Genomic DNA, 12097 nt, shown 5'->3' with positions numbered 1-12097 from the left:
CGTTACTCTAGGGATGGGCACGAGCGAGTTCGATCGAGTTTTCTGTGAAACTCGATTCGACTGAAACATACATCTTTGAGCTTGACCCGAGAACTCGGCTTGAAAATGTCCTCCAACTCGACTCGAATTGGGGTCGAGTTTCGAGTCGAGTCGAGTCGAGCCAAATCCGGAGTGTAGTTTCGAGTACATTCTTCAAATATATTACATAGACAATATAATTATTATCAATGACACTACTACAACTTATATTATTATTATTATTAATATTAATAATAATAATCATAATTTTAACAACACTGTATATAAACATGAAAGATAGGCGGTTTGTATTTGAATACTAAAAAAATAGTTGATTGCCAACCTCGGTAGTCGTGAAGTCTAAGAATCAAGGATGTTGTTCACGAGATTCTGAATTTGGGTTGAGTATTCGAGCTCGAGCCAAACACTGTTTAAAGTTGTAGGGCACTGGCCAAATATCTTCAAAACTGCTCGGTCCCGATTTAGAATTGTCAATGATTCGAGCAGCTCGGCTCACAGCTTATTCACTATCGACCCGATCCCAGAGAAGTGAGACGAGCCAATAGCTCACCCAACCGACTCGGCTAGAGTCCTCGGCTCAATTGAATCGAACCGAGCAGGTGGCTCATCTCAACCAAACAAGCTCGAATCGATGGTTCACCCCAAGCGAGCTGGCTCGAGCTATCATCTCAGTTGAGTTGAGCGGAGCTGAGCTTGTTATAAAAAATATCTTGTGGTCTCGCTATCGAGGCGAGACGAGATACGAGCAGTGTCCTTTCTCGTGAGCAACACTAAAAGTATTCCATATTACTGTTTAGCTTAGATTTCATATGGCTTTCGCTTTCCAGGGTAATCAGGCCATTATTTCAAGACGAGTTAAAACGAACAAGCCATTTATCAAGCTCGACTGGACTCTCAACTCGACGCGAAAAACTCAATCGGCTCGGAACTCGACTCAAGAATATTACCTTTGTCTTGACTCGAAACTCGACTTGAATTCGAGTCGAGTCGAGTTTTATCTTAACTCGTGCTCATCCTTATGCGTTAGAAAAAATGGTTGCTTATTATTATTCTGCTAAACAAATGATACAATAATAACAATGTTGTTATGTAAAATTAAAAATACAGAATATAGAGAAACATTACACTACAACTAATAAAATGAGAATACATGAACTGGGGGTGAATCAAAACTTGCCAGTAACTCTAAAATCGATACATGTTTTCTAAAGCTAGTTTCCAACTACGGGACTCTAGGATAAGCAAACTGATCTGAAAGAACTTCAATATTATATACCATAAGTAAACTATTGTCTAGTAATAAAGTATTCCTGCTCATCAGAACAGTTCATTTATATTATCCCCTTATTGTATATCGTTAATTATGGCACCGTAGTTGTTGATATTTTCCGCCGGGGCACTTCAGACACTTTACTTTTAAATTATGTCCACCATCATCATCAACTCTTAAGAAAAAGTATTCTTTGAAATGATCGAACGGTAAAATATTTTCGTTCTCCATCTTTATAAAAACAACACCAATCAAAGTAAAATAGACTACCAGTATCATTGAACTCCTAGTTCACTCACTGAATGTACTGATTTGGAGCTGTCAAAATCTACGACAAAATCTTCCAGGTGCTTGCAATGAGTACACGTGATTTCCCTGAGGCTGTCCTCATCGTCCAGAAACAGCAAGCGACACTACGAACTTATGTGTTTCTCTGTGTGTCGGTGACAGTCGGCCACTGACATACGTAGTTCATGCTCGATTGTTTCATTCTGAGAAATTCACTTACAGGAAAGAAATATTTGTTTCCGAAAAAAAAAAAAATATACATATATTGTAGTTACTCATCCGAAATGTAACGCGAAAAAGTAACGCAAACTAGGTGGTCGATGTAATCCTTGTGTAGGCGCTGGTTTCTTAATAATTCTTCGACGTTGCTTTGAGACTGTTCAATATATTTGCATTTCGTAACACACAAAATTATATGAATTCAAAAAATACAAACAAAGTTGCTAGATGAATATTATTATATGTAGATTAATGCGATATTAACACAACACACGTAGCTACCGTTGCTTTCTTGGTGTCACGTTTTTACACACACTCACCCCTGCTGGGGAGAAAAAGTATTAGTTTTTATGTTGCTGCCTCTTCGTTTACTTACTGGCGTTAGTTTTTATTGAGAAGAACGCTAGTTCTGAACATACCGCCCGCCTTGAAGGAATTCCTTCAACAAATCTATGAATGATTAATTTGGTTCATGAACTTAATATACACAACAATAGATAACACAAGTTATGAATGAATGATATAAACATAAACAGAATAATGCACACACAACACAATACTATGAATCATACAATGTACACACTATGAATAACACCAACACATTAACTCTCCTTAGGAAGCGGGCACAATTGACGAATAGATCTTGTTGTTGTACCTCTGGTAGTTTTCACTGTCGCCACTCGTACTATTCCGTCCTTCCCAGGAAACAATTGCACAATACGTCCAGTTTTCCATTTTAGAGGTGGAATGTTATATTCTTTGATGAGCACCAAATCACCTTCGAGAAAATTGGGGAATTTTCTTCTCCACTTGGATCGTTCTAGAAGACTTGATATATACTCCTTTGACCATCTGGACCAAAATTGCTGATGAAGTTGTTGTATGTATTGCCATCTCGAAAGTCTGTTGACAGGAATAATTTTCAAGTTAGGTTCTGATATGGTAGTGAGTGCGTCGCCTATTAGGAAATGACCAGGTGTTAAAGGATGTAGGTCGTTTGGATCATTTGATAATGGTGTTAAGGGTCTAGAGTTTAAGCAAGCCTCAATCAGTGTCAAAATAGTGTTCATCTCTTCGTAGGTGAGTGAAGCATTTCCCACGGCTCTCTTTAAATGATATTTGAGAGATTTAATTGATGATTCCCATAAGCCTCCAAAGTTTGGTGATCTTGCTGGAATAAAAACCCACGTGATGTTATCAGCTGCTAGAAAATTATGTAATTTTTCTTTATGGTGTTCTGATTCAAATAAAGTCTTCAATTTTTGTAGTTCCCTTTTTGCACCTACGAAGTTACTTGCATTGTCAGAATACAGTTTAGCACATTTTCCTCGACGAGCCATGAATCGCTTTAATGCTCCAATAAACGCCTCTGTAGTTAGATCACTAACAAGTTCAATGTGAACCGCCTTAGTCGCAAAACACACGAAAAGTGCTATATATGCCTTATGAAGTTTGGCTCCCCTTCGGTTACTCGATTTAAGGTAAATGGGCCCACAGTACTCAACACCGCTGTGAAGAAATGGTCTTGTTGGTTGAACTCTGTCAGCTGGTAGATCTCCCATCATCTGTTTACCATCTTTAGGATTGTTTCTGAAACATGTGACACACTGATGCACAACTTGACGAACCAAGTTCCGTCCACGTATTGGCCAATATGATTGTCGCAAGGATGATAACAATAATTGAGGCCCGGCATGCAATAGCTTCTTGTGTTCTTCTTGGGCGATTAACTTTGTCAAATTGCAGTTAGCTGGAAGTACAATAGGATGTTAAGTAACAAAGCTGCACAAAGTTCTAGGCGAGGAATAGTTGTCTTCTTCAAAGGTGCTACTCGAGATTTTGAACATAGTAAGTTTGCTGTGAATTTTCCACTTTTTGTACTAGATGTTACATATATACAAGCTCCATATCCATTCTGAGATCCGTCGCAAAATCCGTGAATTTCTACCTGCGATTGTGTTTCTTGAATAACCTTCCGCTGAACATGTAGTGATTCCAACTCTTGAAGTTGCTGCTCAAAAGTTTCCCACTCTGAATGCAATGGGGCTGGAACTTCTTCACCCCAATTCAATTTTAATTCCCACAAACGTTGCAGAAATATTTTTGCCTTAAGAATAACTGGTCCTATTAATCCTAAGGGATCAAATATGCTCGCTACTGTAGCAAGAATAGTCCTCTTCGTGATTTGTTGAGGGTTGTTTCTTGGTTTGACAGGGAAAGAAAATGTGTCTTTAATGGGATTCCACAACAATCCTAAACTTCTTGTGATGCAATCATCATTTGGTTGAATGGTGAAATTTGATTCTTGAAGTTCACTGGGTGTTTTTGAAAGCAGTGAAGTGTCGTTGCTACACCATTTTCTCGAACAAAAACCACCTCTTTGCAGAAGAGTTGTGAGTTGACCTTGTAATTCATGTAGTTCCTTCTTCGTGTTTGTTCCTGTTTGAAGATCATCAATATAGAAATCCCTCATTACAACTTCTGCTGCCTTAGGGAAATTCTTCTTCTCTTCTATGGCTAGTTGCTGAAGACATCTAGTGGCTAGGAAAGGAGCTGCTGCAGTATCATATGTTACAGTTTTGAGTCGATATATCTTTATTGCTTCTTGAGGGTTTTCTCTCCACAGTATTTTCTGGTAGTTTGCATCTGAATCATGTACCCTAATGTTGCGATACATCTTCTCTATATCAGCTGTCATGACGTATTGATGTTGCCTGAATCTTGCTGTTATGGAAAATAATTCTTGGATTGTAGGCCCGACTCTCATCGTGTCATTTAATGAAAGTCCAGAAGTTGTTTTGCACGATGCATCAAATACAACCCTGGGTTTGGTAGTAGTACTGTTCTCCTTCATTACGCAATGATGGGGAAGATAGTAATCTGGCATCATTGTATCGCTCTCTGTTCTAGTTATTTCTTCCATATGGCCCAAATCTTCGTACTCTTTCATGAACACTATATATGCCCTTTTTTTTCTCATTATCCTTCATAAGTCTTTTTTCCATTGAATAAAGTCTTCTCGTTGCAATCTCCTTGGATTTACCAAGATTCCCCACATTTTCCTTAAAGGGAAGTCTGACGATGAATCTCCTAGTCTCGTCTCTCCGGTGTGTTTCTTTGAAGTGTCTCTCACATTCTGCCTGCTCTTGACTTAATAGATGTTTCGTTGAACATTCTTCTATCGTCCAGAACTTTTGTAATTGCTCGTGTATTTTTTCTGTTGTGGAGAGGTGACACACATTTGTCGAAATGTGTGGTTGATTGTCTATTTTTCCAGCTACAATCCAGCCAAACAATGTTTTGTGCAAGGTTGGATACCCTGCCTTGAATTTTATTTGCCCTTCACAAAGTAGATCAAAGAATACTTCCGCCCCCAACAACATGTCAATACGCTGTGGTATGTTGAAGCTAGGATCTGCTAATTCAACGTTGGAAGGTATTTCCCACGATGACGTGTCTACACGAACCATAGGCAAGTCTTGTGATATTTGCGGCAATATGATGAAGTCTAATGTGGCTGAATAATTTTTATGTCTTGACTTAATTGTAGCCTGAACGCTATGGCATGACCTTGTATTAGCATTACCTATACCATTTATGTGTACAACGCTATTACTCTTTGTTAGTCCCAATAATTGAACCATTCTGTTTGTTAGGAAGTTGGACTGAGAAGCACAATAGAGAAGTGTTCGACACATTTGAAAATTACCCTGTTTATCTTTAACATATACTACAGCTGTGGATAGCATAACGCTTGGTGGTCTCCTAAGATTCTGCGGTACACTGTTTGTAGAACGAATCTTACCTTCACATTCCTGATCGACTGATGTGGTTGCAGCGAGCGTGTTTTGACCTTGACCTATTTCCCTTTAATCTTGTGGTTCATTCGCTCTAGTGGGCGATGGACAACGCGAGTAGTGCAGTAATGTGTTATGCTTTTTATTGCATATTTTACAATTACCTGATAAGCACTCATTTGCCTTATGCGCTCGTTTGAGACAATTTATACACAAAGAAAGACGTTTAACTTCTTTAATTCTATCTCCTATAGATTTTTTTCAACAATGATTGGCATTGAAATAATTTGTGTGAGCCTTTACAGCTGGGACATGCATTGTTGTCAGAACACGTTACGTGTGCTGTCGTTGAGTAAGAACTCTTTTTGCCTGCCTTATTTGTTTGTTGATATTTGTTACTTGGAACTGAGGGTGTTTCTTTAGGTCTACGCTTATTATCAACTGCGTCTAAAACTTGACAACGCTGTTGTAAAAATTGTGTCAGCTGTGACATGCTCGGCAATTCATTCGTTGATTGTGTTTTCTCCCACTCCTTATGTGTTGTATTGTCTAGTTTGGTCGCAATCAAATAAATAAGTAATGCATCCCAGCTTTCTGTCGGTTGACCTAATGATTTTAAAGCCCTCAAATGTTTTACCGTGCTGTCTAAAAGAGATTTAAGCGAAACAGCCGACTCACGTTCCACCATTGGCATTTCAAATAAAGCTTTGACGTGTTTGTTAACAATATACTTTTTGTTTTCAAAACGTTCTTTGAGTAAAGTCCATGCTACGTCATAATTTTCAGAAGAAATTTCCAAGGCTTGTATTACTTCAAGCGCCTACCCACGTAGAGAAGAACGCAAATAATGAAACCTTTGGACTGGCTGCAATGTGCTATTGTTATGTATTAATGCCTGAAACGTGTCATAGAACGACAATCACTCATCGTAGCTTCCAGAAAAGGTCGGAAGGTTTATCACCGGCAACCTAACTGATGGATTAGAATTGCTTGATTCATTGTTTTCATTTTTCTTTGCACTGGAGCTGTGTTGAATTATGAACACTTGCGCCTTAGCTGCTAAATCAAAATAAGTATTCTCGAATTGCTCTCTTTCTTGCGTTTCCTGATCAATGTCTGATGAACCCTGTAACATTTCTATTTCGGATTGTATTGCATCAAATTCATCATAGCACTGTTTTATTTTCTCGTAACGTAACACTAACTGCGTAATATTCTGATCTTCTGTAAAGCTATCTACAAAAGGTTTAAAACGAGTGAGTTTGGCCTTAATTTGGCCTCTCTTGAAAACTAATTCTTTCATTCTGTCCGTCATGCTTCACTCAAATTAAATACACTTTTAACACTTACGTTCTAAATGAGGCTTTGCTATTACAGGCTTATTTTGTATAAGTAATACAAGGATAATATTATATTGAAATATGCACTCACTACCTACCTTGTTAACTGCACTGTTGAATCCTGATCCGGCATGGATGGACCATTTGGTCGATGTAATCCTTGTGTAGGCGCTGGTTTCTTAATAATTCTTCGACGTTGCTTTGAGACTGTTCAATATATTTGCATTTCGTAACACACAAAATTATATGAATTCAAAAAATACAAACAAAGTTGCTAGATGAATATTATTATATGTAGATTAATGCGATATTAACACAACACACGTAGCTACCGTTGCTTTCTTGGTGTCACGTTTTTACACACACTCACCCCTGCTGGGGAGAAAAAGTATTAGTTTTTATGTTGCTGCCTCTTCGTTTACTTACTGGCGTTAGTTTTTATTGAGAAGAACGCTAGTTCTGAACACTAGGTACGTTACTTAAAAATTTGTAACGCATTATCGTTACAGTTACTTTGGAAAAATGTAACGCGTTACTAGGAAACGTCGCTTAAAAAGTAACGCGTTACAAGTAATGCGTTACTTGCGTTACGTTACTTCTCAAGACTGATTTTTGCATTACTATTGGTATGTTAGATCATTTATTTAAAAAGGTTCTTAAGGAAAATAACGAAGGTCTTATAAAATATTATCGAGAAGTATATTATGAACTTATCAGATGAAACATTAGGTACACTAACAGATAAGCAATGGTCTTATATATGTTTTTGTGAAAATGTTACAGAAGATTTCATACGTAAATACAAAGAGAAGGTCAATTGGAAAGACAACGTACAATGACTTATCAGAAGATTTTATAAGAGAGTTTAGAGATAGAGTTACTGGGTGGTTATAACATGTAATGACTTATCAGAAAATTTCACAATAGTTTGCTCACAAGATTGATTTGGGAGAAAGTACACTCACCTTCACGTTTATTAGATTTTATTAGAGAGTTTGCTGATAAACTTAATTGTTATTATATATCATATTATCAAATTTTATCTGAGAACTTTATAAGAGATTATACTGATAGAGTATATTGGATAGGAATTTCAAAAAGACAACGTTTATCAGAAGCTTTCGTTTTAGAATTTAAAGATGAGATTCCTAACGAGCTTCTATTTATATTTAGCCACTATTTCGATTAGAGAGCATCTGATGATCCGAAACCTCCAGAATTTCTTTCGCTTTCGTTATTAAATTCTGTAACTACTTCAATTAGTAATGAATTATGTTTTACCGAAACTAACTGTGCAATCCTCTGAAATCTTTGAAGAAGAGTTTCCTCATAAGGAAGGAAGTTAAAATATCTAATTATTGTGTTAAACTCCAAATAGTTCACAAATAGATCGTATTATCGTTGTTCTTTTCTTAATTACCACCATAACTTTTCCGTAATATTCACTGTCTATAGCACCTGCACATACATCTATATCTTCTTTTAAACTTAAACTTGATCTAGTAAAGATTTTCCCAAAGTATCGTTTTGGTATGTCTTTCTTAATTCCAGTTTTAAGTAGATAAATGTGCCCAGATTTTATTCTCACAGTCTCGGAAGAATATAGATCATAACCAGCAGAATATTTTACCATAACTCTAGGAACAACACCATATTCATTTAAACAAACAACTTTGAGAGACGTAATGTGATATTAACTTTTATGAGGTAATTCATAAAATATTTCATTTTTATTTTTCAACTAGCAGCTTAACAAAATATTCTAACACACAAGAACCAATCATAGAAATAATTGATTTCTTTAACTAGGTCTTCTTCTGATAGTGGTGTCCAAAACTCATTATCTTTATCTTTACGGATATCTAGTTCTTGTTGCAATAGGTTAAACAGCTTAACACCGATAAGATCTCTAAACTTTTCGTAAATGATCTCGAGGTTTGGATTATTTCTCATACGCTTCATTAAGAGGATTGTATAAACTCCTTTCTGACATCTAATAGCATAATAAGGAAAAGAATAATCTAATTTATTATTCTTGTATATAATTATACAACTATATTTTGAACTATCATTGCTATATGGTGCGGCTACTTCTTTTGACTCTAAATTTTTAACTTTTAATTTCTCCATTGATTGTTCTATTTCTTATATTCGTGGTTGTAACTTTTTAAATGTCTTCTTCATATTATTTAAAGTCTTGAGGAAATAATCTTGAATAATATCATAACACTTATCATATAAGTCTTGAGATTTCCATAAAGCTATAGAGAGAAATATCTTTTTATACACATAAGTTCCAGATATCAAATTGTTTATTTTGTCACCAGCTACCTTTACTAAATATGTTGCTGTTTTGAAGCGGGCGGAATTCCGGCCATTAGAACAAGGGCCATAATCGCCGCCACCACTTTTTCATTATAATCTCTTTAGATTATCAATGAAAAATCTCTTAACAACTTCCATCCTCGGTTTTTCGATGCTAGAAATACATGCTACCACAGAATCTTAGAAACCTTTTATGAGTAACAATCATAATAAGATAAAACATACTAAACTTAAACTACAACATTATCTCTATCTATCCAACTATTATGTGAATCATCAAACCCTAGCAGTTTAACATATACCTTATTACCTTCCTTATGCAATACTTTTTCAACAAGGCGCTCTTCTTTGTATTTAGTTCTTAATAATTGTTGCTCATAAAACCTTCCTTGTGCATCCTCGTTATAGAAATCTTTTATTCTGTATGTTGGTGGATCGGATGGAATAACCTCTGTATTGAGAACTACTTCTGTTGACCAGTTAGGTGTGTATTCTTTCTCAAACAATCCTTTAGATTTACTTATACGAAGGAATCATAATTGTATATGTAGTTTTAATACGCTTTTATTTTTTCTGTATATTTTTTGTAACATTATTTGGTCATTATTTTTAGTAACTTCTACAGGCTTTATTCTAATTGTTCTATGTACTTTATTATTATACTCGCTTACTAATTTTGGTAATATCTCCATCCATTTATATTTTCCTTTCGTAGTAAACTGTTTCCACTTAGGCTTTTATGACAGTCCGTGATTCGATCCTCTATGTCCTGAACGTCTCCTTTAGGCTTTAATAGCGGTTCGGAGATTTTACCAAAGCAGATCATATAACTACTGGACAGTACGGTTCAGAGTTCGGGTCAAAAATTCTGGGAAATTGACATAAAGACTGTTTCTAATCGTATTCTCAATGAGGATACAATTTAATAATGCGAAAATTATTACGTTGTATAGGCATTAATTATTTATGCTGGAAAGAAAAGGTAGATTAATAATGATTATTTTGATAAAGGATATGCGAAATTTCATTTTTACACTTTAATTAAGAACACTGAAACTACACACACACATATTAAATTAGATTTTGGTACTTTGATTTAAATAATTGAATATGATAATGCAATTTTGCACTCGGCCCAATTATTCTTATTAAGATCGCGGAGGACGCGGTAGTCGCGAGCCAACGGTTGAACTTCACTACATCGTACGTTTTTTATTATTTTGCAATTTCACTTATCACCCACTTTGATGCGGAAGAAATATGATTTCTGGCGGTTTCAGGGAGATGCACTTGAAGATGGAAGATGACCTTTTGCCATGTGTTCCCAAATTTATGTTTTCCTTTTAGATCGTATTGGGGTTAACTTTTGAGAGTCGTCCAAAGGGATCCTGATCGTATTGCTTTACATCTTCTTATTTAGATACTAGCGATGTTTTACGCCCGTTTTAATAATGAAAACATAATAAACAACATTTTATGTTTAATTTTGATTGTTCTGTTCATATATTTGCGCTAGTTAAAATGAAACAATTTTTTAGACACTGCGTGCTTACATGTTGTGGTCATATTCGTTGCACAAGTCAAAGTAACTTTATTTTTCTCCCCATCTCCCCGTGCTACTATCCAACGGAGAGACTCGCAATGCAACTTGTTGATGTCAGAGCTAAAAATAACTATGACAAGCTATAGGCAGGAATTTTTGGAGACAAATTTTGCTTTCTACGCTTGATTCTAGCACCTTATTTGGAGAAGCGAGAGGCTCCACCAAGACTTCCGTCGCAGACGCGAGACGCACACATATATACATATTCGTTCGTTGGAGAACAAAAAATTTTTAGAAGTGCTTTTATACGAGGTTTACTTAAAGAGTTAAAATTTTCTTAAATAACATTCGATGAGTTGGACTATATGGTTACACTCTTTCTGTCTTCAGTAAATTTAACACCATCCCCGAATAAAATAAATAAAGTAAAGTATTTATTCGAATTCTAATATATTCTTCTAATTTTTTAAAACTATATAGCCCGGGCAAAACTGTAAATTGCTTTTCAAAGTCCCTCTCAACTAACTGTTAATTTATTGTTTTTTTGTCTAATGTTTGGTGTTAAGTATGTTGTGTAAAATCCTGCAAGAGCTATTTCTAAATTGTTTTCATATGGATAATGTAAATTGATGCTTAGTAGAAATGAGTAGCCATGTAAATTAAAAGCTTTCATTTATTATATAATAAAAATAAAATGGACAATTGGAGTATTAAAGTAAGGTTAAAAGAACAAACAAGGAAGAGTAAGATGATTGGTATATTACTTCCTGATGATATAAGATGTTTAATAGTGGGGCCTAGTGGATGCGGAGAAACGATGTTAATGATTGATAATTTCTTGTTAGCACCTGAGTGGTTAAAATATGGAAATGTTTATATCTATTCTAAAAGTCTCAATCAACGTAAATACCAACAACTGATACAACTTTTTGGATATACAGAACGTGATATTAAAGACACAGTAACAGTAGTAAGAGGAAATAACGAGATTATTCCTCTAGATGAATGTGAGGATAATATTCTGGTAGTGTTTGATGATTTCATTTTAGAAGAACAAAACCATGTAAAATAATATTTTACTGAAGGTCGTCATAAAGGTTTAAAATGTTTCTATCTCGGACAAACCTGTTCTAAAATTTCCAAACAATTAATCAGACATTACTTAAACTTTCTTTGCATCTTTAGACAGGACAATGTGAATTTAAAACACATATATGATAGATTTGTTGGATCTGATATGTCGTTTGAAAAATTACAATTTTTATGCAATAAGTGT

At 35.4% G+C, this 12097-nt stretch overlaps 3 protein-coding genes across 3 annotated transcripts; all 3 read right to left on the bottom strand.

The window, feature by feature from the left end:
• Positions 1-2418: 2418 nt before the first annotated feature.
• On the bottom strand, positions 2419-3378 carry LOC145682194 (uncharacterized). The gene has a single exon (XM_081753778.1). It carries the CDS (start codon positions 3376-3378, stop codon positions 2419-2421), a length of 960 nt encoding a protein of 319 aa, XP_081609904.1.
• A 173-nt stretch (positions 3379-3551) lies between these two features.
• LOC145682193 (uncharacterized) lies at positions 3552-4706 on the bottom strand. The gene has a single exon (XM_081753777.1). It carries the CDS (start codon positions 4704-4706, stop codon positions 3552-3554), a length of 1155 nt encoding a protein of 384 aa, XP_081609903.1.
• A 16-nt stretch (positions 4707-4722) lies between these two features.
• Positions 4723-5565, bottom strand: LOC145682192 (uncharacterized). The gene has a single exon (XM_081753776.1). It carries the CDS (start codon positions 5563-5565, stop codon positions 4723-4725), a length of 843 nt encoding a protein of 280 aa, XP_081609902.1.
• Between the last annotated feature and the right edge of the window lie 6532 nt (positions 5566-12097).

The sequence above is a fragment of the Thermobia domestica genome, chromosome 3 (assembly GCF_964235325.1).
Source record: "Thermobia domestica chromosome 3, izTheDome1.hap1.1, whole genome shotgun sequence".
Lineage (NCBI taxonomy): Eukaryota > Metazoa > Arthropoda > Insecta > Zygentoma > Lepismatidae > Thermobia > Thermobia domestica.
Note: the sequence above shows the minus strand (reverse complement) of the source record. Positions and strands in the feature narration are given on the sequence as shown.